The following is a 19,971-nucleotide window of genomic DNA, read 5'->3' on the forward strand; positions in this document are numbered from 1 at the left end:
AAGACAGTCTTGCTTTGAGCAAGGAGTTTTGACTGGGTGACCTCTGGAGGTTTCTTCAGCCTAAGTTCTCTGCTGATTGCTGCTGCTGTTCATGCTGTGGGTCAGATATCAGGCTGAACACTTCTCTGCTCCACACCAGTGCAGCCTTCCAGGCAAGTACTGTGGACTAGGCGCAGTGAAATGCTGTCCTTCGGGCCTGTGATGCTTAAACATTGATACACCATTATATATTGACTTTTTAAGCACAGTTGAATGCCTTTCCCCTGTTTCCTTACTAGGCTTTTTATAGCCTTGTGCACTCATTAAGTGCTCTGGAATTACGGAGTGTTTGCCTTAAACTGGGCATCTTCACTTCAGGTGGAATATGACAACTCGGTTTTGATTTCAGAGCTCTTCAGCTGTGTGAAGACAGTTTGCAAGCCGGTGGCAGAGGTTGGTGCATCCTCAGCACTGTTTCCATGGGGCCTTGTCCTGAGCTCTTGTGGTTCTGTACGCCATGCATCGCGTCTGGAGGGAGCATCCACTTCGTGGAGGGAAATGTTCACAGCAGTGTTTATGAAACGTGGATGCTGCAGATATCCTGCAGTCCTGGCTGCATTCGTTAGCTGGGCTGGGTAGTCAACAGAATACAGCATATCATACACAGCTTTATTTTTTGAAGGGGTATAAAATAGGGGAAGCTGACCAAATGTTTTTCAAAGGGTAGGGACTAGTGCTGGTGAAGGCATGGCTGCAATGAAAGGCAGAGGGAGAAGATGAGGCTCGTAGCAGCAGCTGCGCTCTTGTTCAGTACAGATATTCAGTGCATGCGTTGTTTAATCAAAGCAGAGTCACCTTGTTCTGGTGTGCCAGGCTTTCATATTGCCGTGTGAAGTTCACACTAGTGAAAGCTACCACAGATGACTGCTAGCATTAGAGCCACCCCAAACAGTGTCTGCAGGCTGGTTTGTGTCCCCCTGGGTTGGGTATGGCTGTAACGCTGAACAAAAGCTGCTTATCAGAGAGTGCTGGTGGTCATGCACTGTGATTCGGAACATCGCTGTTCCTCACGGTGTGCAGAGCAGACAGGACTTTATCCCCTTCTGCTGTGGTAAGACTGATGAGTGTGTCCACAGCTCCCCAGTGCTCTGCTTAGACCCCTTTACGTGCAGATGAGAGATCCAGCACCAAACCCTTGCCTCTGCCCAGCGGTGATGCAAAGCCCACAGAGCACCTCTTGGCCTGCAAGGAAGAGTGGCAGCGTGCCAGCACTTTCCTTGACTGGGAAACATGGAAATCCTGCCATTGCTGCTGCTGGCTGCGTGGATAACGTGTGGTGAAGCTGCTCGATGTGCACAGTGCTTTGTGGGCTGAAGGCTGTGCAGGCAGCGTGCCCACATCTGGAAGTAGTGGTTGGCCTGCAGGTGCTCCTCCATGCTTCATGCTGGTGTCCCCTGTTGGTGGCTTTGTGCTTGCTCAGCCCCGTGCCTTTCCGTACCGTTTTGGTGTGAGGTCCATCTGCTCTTCTGGTAGAGCTTCGTTAACGATCTTCACGTGTTCAGTTGGGATTAGCTCTGTAGCCTGCAGAGCCCTTTATCCCTCGCCCAGCTTGGGCCAGACTCGGTGTTTCTGTGCTGTTCTTTAATTCCTTTCAGTCCCAACACTGCATTTTGTTCTACTAGAAATCTAATAACTAACTGACCCGCCTGCATTGTCTCACAGTTTCCCTGGAGCCTGTTGCTCTGGCCGCTTTTCTTCTTGTCGGGGCTGATGCCCTCCTGCTGCTTCTTCACCATCCCACAAGTTTCATTTTGTGCTCACCAGTGCTATTGCTGAATTTGAGAGACTTGGTGCCTTGCATTTACCTTCTCATTCTGCCTCAGATTGTCTTAAATCTGCTGAGATCTCTCCCCAGCCTTGTTTGCTGCTCTGAGTCCAGCCAGAATGAGGCGGAGGGTCTTTGTCCCTTCCCTCCCGACTCACATTTGTGGCTGCCCTTCCTTGCTACTTTCTCACAGTGCTTCTGGTGGCAACCCAGTCCTTAACACCCGCTTATCTCACGGAGCTTTGGTGCCATCAGCTCGCAGGAGGACTGCTTACTTCTGACCTGTGCGCTTTTGTTTCGTCCTTCTGTCTCAATGGTACTGAGTTTGGGGCTGAGCAGCTGTGTCCTCTACTTGACTCCTCCATCAAGGTCTCTGTGTTTGTTCCCTCGTGTCAGTGGGCATCCTCTGAGCAGCGCAGGGCTGACTGATAGTAACCATCTCCTTATCTGTGCATCCAGGATTGCCACCGAAGCTGAGATCTAACTGTTCGCTCTTTTTCTTCTCCCTAGTGTCCTTCAGGTTTTGAACATTGGGTTCTGACTTCGCTTCCCACCCCCTGGCAGAGAAAAGAACGGAGCATGTTGGATTTGCTTTCCCTGCACGCCACACCTTGGGCAGAAGGGGCTGCCCACCTGGGAAGAAGGGGCAAACTGCATCTGGCTGCAACAGGAAGAGGTTAAAAATAAGAATCCTGTTATGTGCCACGTCTCTTCCTACAAACCTGACCCTGCCATGGACCTTCTGGGGAAACCCTGGGCTGTGTGTGTCCGGAGAGGAGCCCTGGTAGAAACCTCGGCCAGAAGCCTCTGTGGCGGGCAGTAGTGTTTTCCCATGTGAAGAGTTGGGTTTGCTGGAGGAATGTCTCCATGGCTGTCCTCTCTCTGCTACGGCAGAAAGTCTCCCAGTGCCTCGGGCTGGCGGAGTGCTGCTCGCTTCCCTCTTGCCTTGAAATAGTTGGACGTTTTCATTAAAGCCACCAGATGTGCACTTGGAATCCCACGGACTGGCAGAGGAATGGGAAGCAGCGTGCTGGTGGAAGCCTGGTGGGAAGAGGGGTGCTGTTATGGGGCTGGGATCGGTTCCACTGTGCCCTTCTCACCGGATCAGCCGTCGTCTTTGTGCAGCGAAGGGCTGTGGTTGTGGCATTAGCGGCTTCCTTCATTCATCTGAGAGGAGCAGTGTTGAGTTTTCCACTGTGCCAACTGTGCCCTGTTGAATCCTAAGCATGTTCACAGAAGTCCCTATGCTGTTCTCAGCACATTCCCAATACGCCAGGCTGATGTAAAATAGGCACGGGTGCCAATAGCTGTTTATGGGACGCGAAAGCATCATCTGGGGGTTTGTTTCTCATCTGTCATGCTACAACAGAGAAGGGGAAAGCCTGGGTGTGGCCTTAACAGAGCCCTGGTTGCTTTTCAGAAGGGCATTTTCTATAGATGAAATATTTTTTTACTAATCTGGGAACTTTCTACAGTGAATATGAAGCCAATGTTAAGTGTGTCCCCGTTGGGCGTATATCAGGAGCCTCTGAGGAGGTGCCAGTGACAGACTTCTTTTTCAGAGCTGTATTAGGAACAAACATATTTGATGTTGGATAATGTGTATGATTGAGGGGAGAGTTGGCAGATCCCCACAGTTTCCAACAGCCGTGGGGAAGGTTGTACATTATTGTAATCTATATGTAAAAGTAGCTGCAAATTACATAGAAGCTTTTTCTAAACCTTTTTAAATATATATTATATATTTTAATTGAGAATGAGATTATTGGATAAAAAAAAAAAAAACCCAACACTTGCTGCATCTGTCCCCTTGATAGCAGATAACACTACAGAATGGGAGGGGACAGGCCTAAGGCATTTTGGGCCAAGAAGCTGAAGATGTCATTAGTACAAGTGGGAAGAGCACTGCAGTGTAACTGGGAATACTGCCTCCCCTAAAGCAAGTGGAAGGCACCAGCATGGCATTCAGCCACAGCTTCTCGTGTGGTCCCCTGGATCCAGCATTCCCACTGTGCTGGGGAATGCCAGCCATTAACTGCACTCCTCGTCCCTTCGGTAGCTGGGCTGCGTTGCAGGGATTCCCGTTTGTGGGATGGTGTGGGTTTGGCCGTGCTCCATCTGCTGGCGTTCCGGGCAGAGCGATGGAGAGCACCAGCCGGTGTGTTTGGCAGCTGTCACCTTGGGTTCTGTGATTTTATTTGTTGCTGGAGTTTCTTGTGCTGCTGGGGAGCATCACCCCGGGGCTGTGTCAGATCTTGTCCCATCTCTTGGTTCTTGCAGGACAGAAGTTAGGAAAGAGGAGAGCAGTTCACTTAGCATGTTTCTGCTACCATTTGGTGCTGGCAGTGGCAGGACCTGGTGAGACGTGGTGGTGCTTTTAGGGTATTCCAGTAGGCTGGGTCTGGCAGAACCCCTCTGGGCTCTTTGCTGAAGGAGGAGATGGTTTCTGCTCCGGTTTCCATCGTGCAGTGCCATGAGCCATGTTGTTTTGCCACCTTGTCTGCTCTCTTGTCATGGACCTCATTTCGTTTTCATTTAGAATCATAGAATCATAGAATCACTAAGGTTGGAAAAGACCTAGAAGATCACCCAGTCCAACCGTTCACCTATTCCCAATAGCTCCTACTAAACCATGTCCCTCAACGCAACATCCAGTACATCCCAGCTACATTTGGGTGGAGATTGGAACACTGGGAGTGGTTTGTCTGCCTGCCTGCACCAAGGAGTCTTCAACAGCCTTATCCTCAGCACGCTTGGCCATCAGAGCCCTTGCGTAGTCTGATAACCTCTGCTTTGAAGGCAGTCTCTGTGGCAGACCTCATGGCAATGCACTTAAAAATAATCCACCATCTGCATGTCTGGCCACACCTCGCTGCAGCAAAACCAAAAGCGTTGAGGAGGCAGATCATGAGCTGGGATACCAGGTCTTGAGCCACGGATGCATATTCTCACTGTAATTAGTTCCTTACTCAAATCGACAGATAGCCTTTCCACAAACACCTCATGCTACATATGGCATATTGCACATAATGACTGGCCATTATGCTGATTCACTTAATAGATCCGGTGGGATTTGGGTTTTCTGGTGGATAATAGGCCACTTTGTTTGCTTGGACCCCCAGGGCAGACAAGTCCCATGATGTGCAGAATGAGCTGATGGCTGCTGTGCTTAGGGGTGGTTCTGCTGCTTCACAGCTGCGTATCAAGGACAGGATAGCTGCTCAGTGTGACTCTCTAATGCCTTTATCATGAAAACAGAGCCCAAAGCAATAGGAAGGGCGTTGTTAGCAACAGGTGCTCTCCATCCTCAATGCAAGAGCAGCTGGCAGGGGCTGAAGGGGCAGGGGCTGAAGGAGCCGGAGCTGGTGCTGAGGATGGTGCTCAGAAGGAGTGCTCAGTGAGCAACGAATGCAGTGTTATGGGCTCGGGCAGATTCTCTGCTCGTTGGTATGTGTGGCAGGGCAGTTTGGATCCCGGTCACCGAGGGCAGAGATGCAGAGAATTTGGGAGTTCTCCAACCCCTTCTCAAATAACTTCCCCTTCATAAAGCTTTTCTAGCCTGGGATGTTTCCTCATAGGACATAAAGGACTTTCAAGTTCTTAAACCACCGCTTGCTGAAGGCTGGGAGGTCTCACTCAGTACTTCCATGGGATTTGTGTCCTTTCCCAAAGTGTTGGCTTCCAACAGATGCCGAGTGCAGCACAGCATCTCGGTGGGTCGTTCTTCTGAGTCAGCAGCAATGACCAGCAGGGACGTATGGGGGCTGTTCCTGTAAGCAGGGATCGGGCTGGGGTTAGGGAGCAGCTCTGAGCCTGGTGGGGAAAGAGGGCGGGGGACACTGCTGTGGGGACTGCTGCTTCCTGACAAGTGCCTGGGGGGCTCCTGGCATGAAGCCCTCCGCCGTGCTGTGCACACCTTCCCTGTCCTCACCGTACCGAGTTCCATTTGCATCCAGAGGATCAAATGCTGTCTTCCGCAGCATGAGGCTGCGTGCTCTGGGTCTGAAGGTTCTGCCCATGGAGCCTGCTGGGAGGCACATGTATTGCTTTCATTTACGCCTGAGTTTAGCTAATTGCTTGAGATTTCTTCATAACTTGAGCGTATTTCACTACTACCAGCTCCCTGTCGAAGTTTGGGCTATTGAAAGCTGCTTAGAGCCCTTAATTTCCATAGCTGGTGCGTCTAAAACCACGCCGTCCCCTGCCTGGGCTGCTTCACAAACAGCAGTGCCATCATTCTGCTGAGAGCAACGAATGCAGTGGGAGCATTCCGGAGCCCGGCTGTGCTCATAACTGAGGCTCATGCTAGAAGCAAGTAGCACTAATCAGCTTTTCCAAAGGAAATGCCTAGAAAGCTTTTCTATAGATCATGATTTGTTCATTTTCTTACTTAAGTGCTTATTTATAGTCACGCTCAAATGCTCCAGGGCTAGCCTTGCTCCAGGAGGGAGAAACCTGTGTCTGGTGCTGCGGGTGGGGGTGTGGGGGGAGAGGGGGGTCACCGAAATAATGTGCAAGTTTGGACCATTATCCAAAAAAACACTCATATATCAATTTTGGGACGTGAACCTGAACAGGGATGGCGTAGGGTTTGCCTCAGCTGCGTGTCTGGTGAAAAGTTTGTTCTGATTCACGTGGGGAAAAGCAAGCAGGAGGTGACTCCGGGTGCCTGAAAGCTCAGTAGCGTGTGTAACTCATCACTACAGCTCATAACCCTGGGGAAAGGGACCCTTGTGGTGCCGAGCAGGAGGGCATGGCCACAGCTGGTGCTCCCAGAGTGTCTGGAGAGGTCTGGCTCTGCAGGGTGTAGGGCACTTCTGCTGGGAGCAGCCTTCTTCTGAGAGCTGGGGCTGGTTTGGGGAAGAGGTGTTTCCAGCACAGCTTTCTGCACTGCCAGCACAGGCACTGCACATAGGATGGGCACCACGAGCAGATGCCTTTCCCACCCCATCCCCCTCTGCACACTTTCACCCATTTCTCATGAGAATTTTTTTTTTTTTTTACATAATAAATCTCTGCTTTTGTTTGCTCTCTGTAGCAGTGTAACTTCTGAACCATTACAGGCTCTTTGTTACCATCTGTGCTAGCAAGACTGTAGAATGTGCTAGACTAGGGGGGAATGTTTGACAAATAAAAAACCTGTAATCCTCTACTCTGTGTCTCCTGCGGTTTGTTCTGGTGTGCTGATGGGGGCCCATTTTTATTGTGTTTGTGGTTTTTTTTTTTTACTGATTGATTTTCCTTGCCTTCAGCTTCTTTCCTTCACCTCCCCACGCTATCAGGGCAGACTGTGTGCCTGCCCTGTGAGAGCTGCAGTGTGCTCCTAAGTGTGCAGATCTCTTTGGTGCCAGTGGTGCTGCCAAGCTCTAAAGCTGACCCTGGGCAGCTGTAACTTCTGCAGGACTGTTCTGGAATTGTGCTGACCTGCTCAGGGCTTGCCTTCCTTGACCTGAGTGCAAATGGCTCTGTTCACTTTGCATGGAGATGTTTGGTGTTCACTTGTATTCCACCGAGTGTCAGCAGTTGTGCTGGCTGTCTCTAGGAGCACAGAGGTGGAGTTGCTGCTCCATCCAGCAGATGCTGTCCGTTAGGATGTCAGTGAGCTTCCATCCTTATGTACTCCAATGTCACTGTCTCAAGATCTTTATGGTCAGATACTTGTATTAAAAGGTGTGGGTAGCTTGGTATTCAGCAAGGTCTGAGGAAAGAACACCATTGAAAAAGTGTGAAATCAGTGGTTGCTGGTAACTCTTTAAAAGGATCTTAAGCTTCCTGCTTCAAGTCTTAAGCTGATCTCCAAACATAGGAGGAGATCCTCAGGGGAACTGACTCCCACACCTGTTCCTGGGATGCTTCTTGGGGCTTCCTTCAAGCACACAGTTTGGTGCAGTTGGGAAAAGAAAATGCCCGGGGTGGATTCTGCAGTTGTTGATTGGTCCAGGGAGGATTAATTCCAGATTTGACATAGAACAGGGGAACATTTGTTCCCTCCTAGTGGTTGTTAATAGGTTTTATGCTCATCTTAGCATTGCCAAGGAGAGCAGAGCTAGTTGCCCAGCCCTGCTATGTTCCATCCTAATGGATGCTTGAGTTCTGCACGCCTTTCTGATAGATGATGTCACCATTTCTCCAGTGGTGCAGTCCCTGGTGCTGGAATTCCCCACTGCAAAGCTTAGCTGGGATGTTACAGCACCTTTGGGCAGCACACCCAGCCCTGCCCAGCACAGCCATCCATGTACCAGCACCATCCCAGAACAACCTGCCCCATCCAGAAAGAAAACACACATCCATGTCAAACATAATATATTTATAGCAAAAATAGGCTTTTTCTTTAGCTTCCATACACAAGGTTTTCTCCCCGTACATTTACGCAGTAAACAGGTCGACTGAAGCAGCGTGCACTGGGCTGACCTTACAGCTGCCCTCACTTCAGACTCCTGCTGATGATGGGGGGACCTGAACCCCTCCTGCAGTTGCTTTCCTGTGCCCAGGGGAAATCAGGTTCCCTCACCCCCAGCTCTGGGCTGTGCACATGCATGGAGCAGCCCTGGGCCAGGAAGCTCCTGGTAGGCTGGGCTGGTGCTGCTCACCTGGGGCAGCCCCAGGAGCCCCCAGCCTGTGGCTAGGCCTTCCCTTAGCTCAGCTGGGCTGTTAAGAGCAAATGGCTGGGCAAAGGACCCCAGACCTTGTGGCTGTGAGAGGAAGATGCCAGCTCTGTGTTAACTCAGGAAGCCTCCCTCATTTCTCTTGAACCTCCACCAACGGGAAGCAGCGTGGGCTTCAGGACTAACAACCCTGCAGACAGCCACAAGTCCTCTGTGCAACCCTCCAGAGCCTGAAGGCTGTCAGAGGCTCTCTCATCCTGCTGAAGGAGTGCCAAGGGCACCCACCTACAAGAGCTTCATGGTTTGGAATTGGTTCCGAACTGACCCAGTCTGACCCACAAGGTTTTGTTTGGCACATGGACGTGGATGGCAGGACGTGGGCACAGCAGCAAGTGCATCCCCTCCCTGTGCTGGGCTGGGACCCAGCACAGCCCCTTCCTGGCACACTGCAGTGCACCCACCTGGCTCCTAAGCAAGATGTTGCCTCCATGGAGGCTGTCAACAGGGGAGAAAGCAAAGCTCCTGCAGGAACAGGGTGAGGAACTGCTGCTCATCCTAACCCTCCAACACAGCCTGGTCCCCTCCTGACACCCCACCCGTGTCTTTGGCGGTCCTCCATGGAGAGGTTCAAGTCTTCAGCATCACACCAACATCTCAGCAGCACGGAGTTGCCTCACAGTTTGGTAATTGCACGTAACAGGGCCACTCAGCGTGCCCCACAAGGGAAAAAAAAAAAAAATAGAAGGAACAAGACAGTCAAGTGAACTAAATGGAGTCATCCCTCGCCGTCTGTCCCAGCACGACGGGTCACACACAAGTCCAGGGAGAGAGGATGCTGCCCGGCCCTGCCGCAGCGCAGCTCCCACCGCCTACGAGACCATGTACTGGGTGATGGCCTGCAGTGCATACAGCAGCTCTGCCTGCATCCTGGCCTCCAGAATGAGCAAGTTCACGTGGACCTGGAGGAGAAGCAGGAGAAGCTCATGCAGCAAGCACCCACCCAGATTAAGGAGTCATTTGGCAAAGGACAAAACGCTCTCAGGTTTTCCAGCACGGGCAGATGCACTTTTCCCCCTCCTGTCCTGCAGCCTGTGGCTGTTGCCAGAGCTGTGTCCTGGGGAGCTCCTAGCACACTGGGCATCAGCACATCACTGCTACAGATTACAGCCAGACCAAGGGCTTGCCCACCAAGGGATCACCACCTCTCAGCTCCCCATGCTGCTGGTGGTCCTGTGCCACAACACATCACACCCAACTCCTTACGAACAGCCTGTTTCCATTTTTCCCTTGCTCTCATTTGGTGCCTTAAAGGTTTCTTCTCCTTGAGCATCCCAACCCTCAGCTCTTGCTCAACCCCTCTCTGAGGCACAGCGGCAGCCCTACCTTTTCGCTGTGCTTGAACTGCTTCCAGAACCTGTCAAACATTTCTGGGTTTGTCTTCTCTGGGTAGCAGGTTACCGTTTTAATGTAAACTTTCAGCATTCGCTCCAGTAGATGATTCACTTCTGCATAGTCGTAGTCATCGTACCTGCAGGGGGCACGGGGCAGTCACAGCCAGCACCTGGCCCCAACCACACACCTGTCCTGTGGTCCATCTGGGACATGTCACAGCCATGGGGCAGGGACATAACATTGTCCACTGAGCACCGAAGCCCCATCTGTGCAGCACCTTGCAGCAGCCATGCATAGTCATAGAGCAGTTGGGTTGGAAGGGACCTTAAAGTCCACCCAGTCCCACCCGTGCCAGGGGCTGGGTGCCTCCCACCAGCTCAGGCTGCCCAGGGCCCCATTCAGCCCAGCCGTAGGCACCAGCAGGGATGGTGCACCACAGCTCCCTGGGCAGCCTGTGCACTTGCATCATTATGTCTCTTCCAAGGCCATGCACAAGAACACCTCCACACATCTGGGCACACAGCAGGAGCAGCCCACTCTCTTCCCACCCGGATTGAATGGCTTTTTCCCCTGGACCACGAGGTTGCTGTCGTTACCTGATGCCAAACATGCAGTGGATGTAGTTCCAGATGCCCCGCTTGAAGACCGAGGGTTCGCAGCCCTGCCGCTTGGCCATGGCACTGCTCTGCAGACCATCCACCATGCGGAACTTCTCATCCAGGAGATGCCCGATGTCAGAGTAGAGCCGGTTCACCAGCGAAAAGCCATGGTCTTCCCAGGAGTAATCCTGTTGAACACAGCAAGAGGCTTTTGCCACTGCAGAAAAGACTTCGAGGCATGCTTCTGGGAAAAAGGGCTGTCAAAGACCTCGGGATGTGGCAGAATTCACAGGGTTTGCTCTGCCACAAGTCACAGCATCCCTCACCAAGCAGCTTGGGAACAATTTTGACCAGCACCTCAGTGCCAACCCACACCCAGCCCAGAGGGGGCATGCAGTGTTCCTCGAGGGCACAGGTAAGCAGTCACCATGCCTCCCAGCCCTCTGTCCCATGGTGGGGCAGAGCTCTTCTTGGGCATTTTGGGGCCATGTAGGCACCCCATGAGCACCCACCCACTCCCTGGACAGGAGGAGAGTGCAGGAGCCTCACCTGGACTCTGAATACCTGCATCTGCTCCTCGTCGCGCCGTGCAAAGTCCTGGTACCCAAAGTCAGGGTCCTGCAGATAGCACGCGAGGTTGGCAGCACCGGTGACCTCCCCGTCAGTATCTGAGTGGGGAGAGCCCACAGATGGTTGGTGCTGCCCCATTCCCAGGCACTGCTGGCAGCGATGCTCCCATCCCGCACCCCCTCACCTTCCTCGCGGTCCGGCGGCAGCGGCCTCGTCTCCTCCCTGCCCTCAGTCTCCACGTGGATCCTCTGAACGCGCTCCCGCAGCGAGTCCAGCTCCATGCAGGAGTCCAGGGACTGCACAGGAGCACGGCACACCGTGAGGATGGGACACTTCCCACGCCATCCCCATCCTTGCAGTCCCACCCTAGGGGCTCACCCTTTTGCGGTTGATGCGCAGCAGCTCCTGCCCGCAGCCGTTCCCCATGGCGGCCTCACAGAAGCACTGGTTCCCAGGTGGAGAGGGCTTCAGCGAGCCCCTGCCCCCCGGCCCCTCCTCCTGCTCACAACCGCAGCCGAAAACGAAGCTGGCAAGCGCGTGGCAGTGCGCCAGGAGGACGACAGCGTGCACCAGCTCTGCCAGCGACCAGCTCCACTCGCTGATCTTCAGCAGCTTCTGCAGGACAGACAGGACAGCGATGCACGGCGGGGCAGGCGGAGTGCGGGCACCCCATCCGCACCCGACCCGCGCATCCCCGCTACCTCGATGTGCTCCTTGGTGATGAGCCAGGGCCTGTGCGCCAGGATCTTGTTGATCTCGTTGAGGTTGCGCAGTTTGGGGGGGATGAAATCGAGACCGCGCAGCCACTGGGGATCCCCCCCCGCCCGCAGGAACTGCAGCACGTGGAGGTTCACCAGGTAGCGGCAGTGGTGTCGCGCGGCCGCCTGCAAGAACCAAACGTCAGCCCTACGGGGAGCAGCCGCCTCACCCCCACCAGTTGGCTTCTGCAGAGCAATCCGAGGGCCGCCGGGACAGGCTCACCATGATGGCGATGTAGTGGCGGCAGTCGAAGGGCAGCGGGCCGTCCATGTGCAGCAGGTAGTGCTGCGTCTTCAGGAAGCTGTCGAGGTAGCGCGGGTGGTAGCCCATCTGCTGGGTCACTGCCTCCAGCCGGCCCCGGCTCGCCAGAGCCTTCACAAAGAGGAACTGAGGGCGCTCGGGTTCGCCACCAGACATCTTCACCACCTGTGGGAGCACAGGAGGGGATCAGGGGGTCCCTGTGCAGTCAGAGAGAGGATGCCCTCGGAGCCCAGCCCGGGTGCCCATCACTGCCGCATCAGGCCTGGTTAGCTGCAGTCCATCACACCCGTGGAGGAGCAGCGCGGGATGCGGCCGTGGCTATTTTCTACCATTGCTGGTAGCAAATGCAGTCACTCAGGTGTCAGTGCTTTGCTCAGGTGCCATTTGGAGCTCTGTTTTTGGTTTGAGGGCAAAGGACGGCAAAAAAAGGAAAACCAAGAGGGGATGAGGAACGCCAGCTTCTGTATCCCAAGGGCAAAGGCTGGAAGCGAGCTGCCCTGGCTGTGCATGGAGCTTCCCAGCTTGGTGCCAGGGCCACCAGGCGTGATGGCTTCTTCTCTCCGGGTGCAGAAGGACTAAGAGCAGCCCCATACCCACGTGTGGGCCATGGGGACAGGGCTGCCATCCAGCCCCACCACCCTGACAGTCTCTCCCACCCACATCCCCCCCCAGCACTGGGGCTGTTCCAGCATCCCCACGGCCTCACCGCTCACACCCAAGTGCCACCACACCTCGCCGTCCCCAGCCGTCCCCGACCCCCTTCCGGGCATCCCAGCGCCCGGTTCCAGCCGCTGCCCCTCGACGGCAGCCGTCGGGGCCGGAACCCGCCTCCTCCCCCACTCCTGGTGCACAGGACCCCACCGGAGGGCTCCCCCCGACCCCTCCCCGAGGCGGCTCCCGGCTCCCTGCGCCCCGCCGCTGACGCCAGCCCTCCCGCAGCCCCCGTCCCACTGTCTCGGGCTCGAGGGCAATGCCGGTAACCGGTGAGGACTGCCGGTAACCGGGGCCCCATTGTGCGAGCAGCGGCGGCGGCAGCGCCCCCGGTGCGCAGCGCGGGCAGTGCAGGCGGAGAGAGAAAAACAACTTTGATTGGCAGTGATGGAGGCACGGCGCCTCCCGCATCCCGCACAAAGGGGACGGCGCCGCCGCACCGATACCGGCACCGGCACCGGGCCCCGCTGCGGGACAGCGCCGGCCCCGAGCCCCGGCGGCGGACGGCGAGCATGGCGCGGCCCGAGGAGGGGCGGCGGCCGAGCTGCGGGCAGGGCCGGTGCTGCGGGCAGGACCGGGGCACAGTCGAGCGCGGGGGCCGGTGGGGGCTCCGGTAGCGGCGGGGCGGGTCCTACCTGCCCCGGCAGCCGCTGGCACCGGCTTCCTCGGGGGTGCTCCACGCTCTGGGGACACACGATCATGGTGAGCCCGCGCCGAGCGCCGCCGTGCCGATGTTCTCTGCCCGCTGCCGGCACTGCCCCGCCCGCTCCGCTCCGACCCGTCCCGTCCAGTCCAGCCCCGCCCGCCCCGTCCAGTCCCGGCCGCCGGCACTGCCGAGCCGGGCACCGCTGCAGCCCGGACCGGGAGGGGGCGTGGCCTCTGCTCCGCCTCTTCCAATCGCCTTCCCCGGGGGGCGGGTCATGCTGAAGCCACGCCCCCAAGCTCCCTCTCGGGGCGGAGCCAGAGGGGGCGGAAGCGCGGTAGCGCCATGTGGGCAGGGGTGGAAAGTTACCCGTCCGTCCTGCGCCGAGGCCACGCCCACAGGGCAGGGCTTGGGCTTGGGATGCCCCACCGCTAGGGGGCGCCGCGGGGCGGGGTGGGTCGGACCCGAAGCCACGTGGCACGATCTCGGCTTGAGTGCGGAGCGCTGCTTTATTGGGCCTCAGCGCCGCCGCGGCTGCTGCCGCCCCACCGATTGTGGTTTTGCCGTTGTGGTCTTGCGGGGAGAACCGTGCTGCTCCTCCCGGGGTCGGGATGCGCCTCTCCCTGCTGCCTTGCCCTGCGTAGGGGACAGTGTGGGGTGAGGGGCGTGAGGATGGGGACGGTGGGACTCGGGTGTGGGCAGTAGAGGGGAGGAGGCACAGGGATGTGGCCGTGGGAATGGGGACAATGGGACAGGAGGATGTGGGTGTGGAGGGGGCAGAGAATGGGGTGTGAGTGTGGAAGGGGATGGGGGTGGTGGAGCACAAGGATGTGGACATGGGATGGCAAGGGGATGGGGACAAGGGGCATGAGGACCTGGCCATGGGAATGGGGGCAGCGGGTCATGAGGATATGGGCACAGGATGGCAGGGAATGGGGACTGCAGGAATGGGGCTGTCAGAGGATGTTGGCCACGGGCAGGAGATGGAGACAGTAGGACATAAGGCTGTGGCCATGAAGTTGGCCAGGGATGGTGCTCCAAACACATGGAGTGGGATGGAGATGGTGGCATGGAGACGAGCACTGTTGGAAAACCAAGGTGGAGGTTGGGGGTGATGTGGCATGGGGACAGCAAGTGTGAGGACGGGGCAGCTCCTTCAGTCCAGGGTGCTGGAAGTGGGATGGGACCCTGATCACATTGGACCTATGGCCAGTGGTGTCCCTGTAACCAGGGCTGGCCCCAGTGCCATGCGATCCCGCCGACTGCCCCGTACCACTCCCAGAGTGTGGGCCGCAGTGGGCAGCATCTCGGTGCTTGGTCCCTTCCTGCTTTCCAGTGTCTTGGAGGAACGGAGCGGCTTCCGATGCGGGTGCTGTCCGTGCAGCTGCAACGCCTCTGCACCAGAAATGGGACTGGGGGTTCTGCAGCAGCCCCAGGCTGGGAACACCACCTCACGCATTCCCATCCCTTCACCCACCAGTCAACGCCACGCTGGGATTCTTCAGGATGGGCACAAAGGACTGTGCTGTCTGCTCCTGTGCAGTGCCTGCAGGGATGCACTGTTATGCCCCCTGTCCCCACTGAGGTGCCCATGGGGACCATGAGACCCTGCACATACCAGGGGCACCAAACTCAACCCTACAGACATAGTAGGTGCTGCGTGCCGGGAGGAAGTCACTGGCTCTGTCCTGCATGGTTTTCACTTGGAAAAGCATCTTGGGGCTGCCCAGCTTGTCACACAGGTCGACGGCCTCTGCAAAAGCCACGTTGTGTGGGCACAGCATCCCACCCCAGTGGGCCCACCCGCTGCCCCCCATGCTCACCACTGGGGGGGACCCCCACTTTGCTGCGCAGGTGAGACAGCAGCAGGAGCACGGGGCAGTTGGTGTTGGCCAGGAAACTCTGGTTGTCTGCAGGGAAATAATGGTGGCCAAGGGGACCCTGAGCACCAGTGGGGTGGCACGGAATGAGCCTGTGGCTGTGGGGGACTCACCACTGTGGGTGATGTAGATGAACATGCTGCTGCTGTGGGGATGGGCCTGGTGCTGCCCCACAGCGTTTGTGAAGTGGGAGGGGGGTTCTGGAGGCTGGCGTTCTGGAGTTTCCCCCATTCTTCCCAAAATCATAGAATCACAGAATCATTCAGGTTGGAAAAGACCTCTAGGAATCCTTCAGCCCATTCCCAACATGCCCACCAACCATGTCCTTCAGTACTGCCTCTTGATAACTCTGGAACACCCCTACGGACACCACCATGACTACATCTTTATGTCCCCCTGCCCCCATCCCATTCCACTGCCTGACTGCTCTTTTAGAGAACAATGTTTTCCTGACATCCAACCCAAAATGAGACTGACCAAGACCAAAGCGCAGCAAAGCTTTATTGCAGCTGGAAGCTGCAAGTTGGAAACCCACAGTGCAAGCAAGCAAGTGGCCAGGCTTGTGCACGCCCAGGCTTATGCATGCCCAGCGTACAATTGCAGCTGGGGTGACACTGTGGCTTGTCCCCTTGGGGTGGCTCTCGGCACTTTGCGTGTCTCTCGGTGCTCTTCACCTCTGGCTGGTGGCTCTTGCCTGCTCCGCCACCGCCTGCTGCCCTTCCCATCCACTGCCACCGGGCTGTGAGCGCAGCCATGGTGAGGAGCAGGGCTGGGGCTCCTTGGGCACTTGGCAGGGTGGGAACAGGGAGCAGCGTGTTTTGGGGGAGGAGTGCCAGCATCATGCTCCCACGTAGCTGTTCTTGTAGGGGCCGTGCTCCTGGGGGCCAGGCAGCCCTGGCGGGTGGGTGCTATTGTCTTGGAGGGGCTCGTAGGGCAGCTCGCTCACATGGCAGATGCTCTCACTGTAGTTGGGCTTGAAACTCTCCACCACATCTTTAGGGACTCCGACCCATTCCTCGAGGGACAGAGCGGGGTGAGAGGGGTCAGGATCTGCCACCGGCTGGGTGGTGTGGTGAGCCAGGGCAGCCAGCTTACCTGGAAGTCACCGTTGTGGGTGATGAAGAGATCGTCGAAGTTCTTGCTGGGGTTGGGGATTCGGGGCATGATGATGACCCACACCCTGCATGGGAGCAGAGAGTTGTTAGAGGGGCTGCCTCGCACCGCCCCGCACCGCACAGCCATGCACCCACCTTTCCATGCGCACCAGCAGCACCACCAGGACCAGCAGCAGCAGGCAGGAGGCGATGGGGATCAGCACCGTGTGGATCCAGAACCACTGCAGCTGCTCCTCTGCCATACCTGCAACAAGCCAGGGGGATACTGTGAGGACAGTGTGGGGATGCCGTGGGGACCCTGGGGGCTCAGGACTGCTCCTACCCTTGCTGGTGGCGTTGCTGCCCCAGAAGACAGGCACACTCCACTCGCTCCACAGCTGGGTGCTGCCACAATAGTTGTTGATCTTGCTGCGCACATAGAAGGTGTAGTATTTCTCATAGTCCACGCTGGGGAAGGAGAAGATGTCTCCTTTCACCTCCTGCTTCTGCAGAGAGAGGAGGGGTGGGTGGTGAGGGCCGGCCCCGCGTGGCCAGGGGCAGGCGCGGTGTGGGGGCTGTCACCATCCAGCTGGTGTCCTTGTTGCTCTTGTACTTGACAACATGCTCCAGGCAGTGCGCGTTGGGGTAGGGAGAGCTCCAGGTGAGCTGCAGCTGGTTGCTGCTCATGTTGCGGATGGTCAGGTTCACAGGTGCCCCTGGTTTCACTGCAAAACCAAGGAGGTGCCTGGTGAGTGCTGTCCTCACAGCCTGGTGGCCCCGCTGTCCTGAGGACCACGGCTGTCCCCACGCCACCACGTACCGAGGTTCTGCAGCTCCATGCAATTGCTGGGGATCTCCAGGGTGCGGCCATCCTGGCTGGCATTGACGTGGACGTGGAAGGGCTTGAATTGGATGATCTCACTCTGCTCGAAGCGGCAGCCGATGCGCACACCGTGCTCCCACAGGTACTGCTGGCACTCCACCACGGGCGACCTGTTCTCATACCTGCACACGGCAGTGACGGTGCTCCTTGGACCCTGCACACTCCTCCCAGAGCCATCCCAATGCTTCCCATCCCCACGAGGCTGCAGCTGAAACCTCCAGCCCCAGGCACCCACCAGTAGTAGAGGGAGTAGTTGGCCGTCAGCGTCTGCCCGCTGCCCCATGTGCAGGTCATGTACTCCTCATTGAACACGATGCACTCCACCCCTGGAATCATTCAGGTTGGAAAAGACCTCTCAGATCCCCCCAAGTTCAACCCCAGGGCACCCCACCATGCCCATCGCCACATCTCTCAGTGCCACATCCCCGCAGTTCTGGAGCACCTCAGTGATCCCTGGACAGCCCAGCTCAATTCCCATAGCCCACTCTGAGGAGCCCAGAGCTCAGCACTGTGGTTACGGCAGGATGCTGCGCTCAGCTGCTTTGCCAGAGGAAATGAGTGTTTACCATTTTCTAACGCAGAGCAAATGGTGGAGCTGAGCAAATGAGCGCCGCTTTGGTATGGAAACTGGGTACGTGATCAATAGACAAGAAATGAGCTTCCAGCAGATAACAGGAGGCACAGAGGAGCCATCCACCCCCATCCCCTGCATACGTGCGCACCGCTGACGCCGCAGCAATGCAAATGGAGGCCACGCAGATCTGCTGACCGCAGCTCAGCCTGGCTGACGCACAGGGCTGATCCAACCTTCACCCAGCCCTCCTGCAGCCCCCCGGCATCCAAAGGGCTTTCATCACAGCCGGATGCTCAGCCACGAGGCTGCCCCAACGGCCAGGCCCCACAGGGGCCATTCATACCCACATGGAGGACGGGCACTCGCAGAGCCAGCGACAGCAGCAGTGCAGCAGCACTGAGCCAGGAGCACGGATACACACCACTGTTGTCACGCAGGCCCACATGGCCCCACATCCCATCCTCAGCCACCACCACTGCGCAGCAATTTCCCCCATCCCCACCACCCACAGAGCACTGCAGCCATCCCTCCTTACCTGCGGGGCTGTGGGCACTGGCCAGGGAAATGCCCAGCCCCAAAAGGATGGGCACGAGCGAAGCCCCGGGCACCGCCATGGCGCGATGCTTGGTGTGCAGCCCACCTTGTGCGGCTCACAGCTTCCGCACCACCGCCACTTCCTGAGCCACAGCAACACCCACCCCTATGGGGCCGTACCGCCCTTCCTGCTGAGCTCCACGGCTCCAAGCCCCACTTTTTGCCCCACGAGGGCCCTGCGGTTCTTCCTACCCCTCACCCCAATGGGGCTGCCTCACCGGAGCAGATCCCCTGCCCAAAGCCCGACCCGGGGGGGCTGTCCTGGGGGGCAGACGTGGGGACACAGCCAGGGGGGGCTGCTTGGGCGGCTCCATGGACACATGGGCAGCGAGCAGGTTTAGTCGTTGTGCAGGACGTGGTTTAGTGAGAACTACTGGCAGTAGGTGGGCTGGATGATCTTGTAGGTCTTCTCCATCCTTGGCGACGCCATGATTCGATGGCTGAAGGGAGGGGACACTGCCGGGAGAGTCGCGGTGCTTTTGGGGGCATTGGCAGCCCGGGGGCACCGCCCGCCTCGGGGAGAGGAACGGGGTCGGAACGCGATCACGTGGTCCCCGCATTTCCGCCAGGGGGCGCCGGGGGCATCTCGGCCATCTTCGGCCCTTTCCGCCCTCCGTTCGGCGCGGGCTCGCGTTCTTCCTTTCGGCATTCTTCGCCTTTCCTCGGCACGGCTTCGGGACTCTCCGGCGACGCTCGTTTCTTTCCGCCTTCCGTCGGGCGGCGCAGGCGCATCGTCGGGCGGCCCGGCGTTCCTTGTCGCGGCCCGGCCGGCCCTGCCCGCCCGGTATGGCGGCCTTCGGCGTCCTCAGCTACGAGCACCGTCCGCTCAAACGCCCGCGCCTCGGCCCGCCCGACGTGTACCCGCAGGACCCCAAGCAGAAGGAGGTGCGGGGGGGGGGAGGCCGCGGGGCGGGGCAGCCCCTCGGGGCCGGGCCGGGGGTCGGGGCCGGGCCGTGTCAGCGCTGACCGCCCTTCATCCCTTCCCCCCGCAGGATGAGCTGACGGCCCTGAACGTGAAGCAGGGCTTCAACAACCAGCCCGCCGTCTCCGGGGACGAGCACGGCAGTGCCAAGAACGTCAATTTCAACCCGGCCAAGGTGAGAGCGAGCCCCCGGGGCTGTGCTGGAGCGGGGCTCGGAGCGGCCCGTGTGTGTCGGCGTGTTTGTGAGCTGCCCCGCGACACGGCGCTGCGGGAGCGGCGGCAAGAAACTTCTTCAGGCCGGGTTTGTTGGCGTCGTTGCCGTGGGAGAGGAGATGTGAGGGTTCCTGAGACACTGGGGGAGGAAAATGGGGGGTTACATAACGGCCTTCTGCTCCGTGTTCCCAAAATCCCGAAAACTGCCCCGCCTGCCTTACAGGGGGTGCTGGGGAGCTGATCCTGCTGAGCTGCTGCCGTGGCCTCTTGCTTTGGGGCAGCAGCTGTGACGGTGGGAAGTGTCACACGCCTGTCTTGGTCCTGACAGCCTTGGCATCCAGCATTTCTTACAGTAACTGTCTGCTAACAAGTGGGGAAAAAAGGCTTTGCAGCTCTCACCTGCCTTTCTCTGACCTGGGTGCTGTTTCTCTGTCAGCTAGCAAGGACAGATATTAGGGGAAGTTCCT

At 57.6% G+C, this 19,971-nt stretch overlaps 4 protein-coding genes across 5 annotated transcripts in view; 1 reads left to right on the top strand and 3 right to left on the bottom strand.

Moving 5' to 3' along the window:
- Window positions 1–9,278: 9,278 nt before the first annotated feature.
- LOC306951256 (sestrin-3-like) lies at window positions 9,279–13,402 on the bottom strand (the record flags this gene model as incomplete). Its single annotated transcript, XM_079541715.1, has 9 exons — window positions 9,279–9,368; window positions 9,793–9,937; window positions 10,398–10,588; window positions 10,950–11,068; window positions 11,155–11,266; window positions 11,349–11,585; window positions 11,672–11,854; window positions 11,952–12,155; window positions 13,337–13,402. The coding sequence occupies 9 exons, from the start codon at window positions 13,400–13,402 to the stop codon at window positions 9,279–9,281; spliced, it is 1,347 nt and encodes a 448-aa protein (XP_079397841.1).
- Window positions 13,403–13,863: 461 nt separating this feature from the next.
- LOC306951356 (uncharacterized protein CXorf65 homolog) lies at window positions 13,864–15,362 on the bottom strand (the record flags this gene model as incomplete). Its single annotated transcript, XM_079541843.1, has 6 exons — window positions 13,864–13,980; window positions 14,618–14,739; window positions 14,822–14,890; window positions 14,963–15,097; window positions 15,168–15,254; window positions 15,338–15,362. 6 exons carry the CDS (start codon window positions 15,360–15,362, stop codon window positions 13,864–13,866), a joined length of 555 nt encoding a protein of 184 aa, XP_079397969.1.
- A 700-nt stretch (window positions 15,363–16,062) lies between these two features.
- Window positions 16,063–18,389, bottom strand: IL2RG (interleukin 2 receptor subunit gamma; the record flags this gene model as incomplete). 2 transcript variants are annotated; one of them, XM_079542055.1, is made up of 8 exons in its annotated part: window positions 16,063–16,239; window positions 16,320–16,404; window positions 16,475–16,583; window positions 16,662–16,824; window positions 16,901–17,043; window positions 17,139–17,323; window positions 17,437–17,527; window positions 18,311–18,389. In XM_079542055.1, the coding sequence occupies 8 exons, from the start codon at window positions 18,387–18,389 to the stop codon at window positions 16,063–16,065; spliced, it is 1,032 nt and encodes a 343-aa protein (XP_079398181.1). The 2 variants fall into 2 exon arrangements, with proteins under 2 accessions (XP_079398181.1, XP_079398180.1); XM_079542054.1 differs by having other exon boundaries at window positions 16,475–16,824.
- Window positions 18,390–19,155: 766 nt separating this feature from the next.
- MED12 (mediator complex subunit 12) overlaps window positions 19,156–19,971 on the top strand; it is a gene marked incomplete at both ends in the record, with an annotated part of 34,521 nt that continues 33,705 nt past the window's right edge. Inside the window, 2 exons of the mRNA XM_079541910.1 lie at window positions 19,156–19,254; window positions 19,362–19,466. Of these exons, the coding sequence (XP_079398036.1) occupies window positions 19,156–19,254; window positions 19,362–19,466 (204 nt within the window). The remainder of the gene's footprint in view (window positions 19,255–19,361; window positions 19,467–19,971) is intronic.

The sequence above is a fragment of the Tetrao urogallus genome (genome assembly GCF_951394365.1).
Source record: "Tetrao urogallus genome assembly, chromosome: 13".
NCBI classification, from domain to species: domain Eukaryota; kingdom Metazoa; phylum Chordata; class Aves; order Galliformes; family Phasianidae; genus Tetrao; species Tetrao urogallus.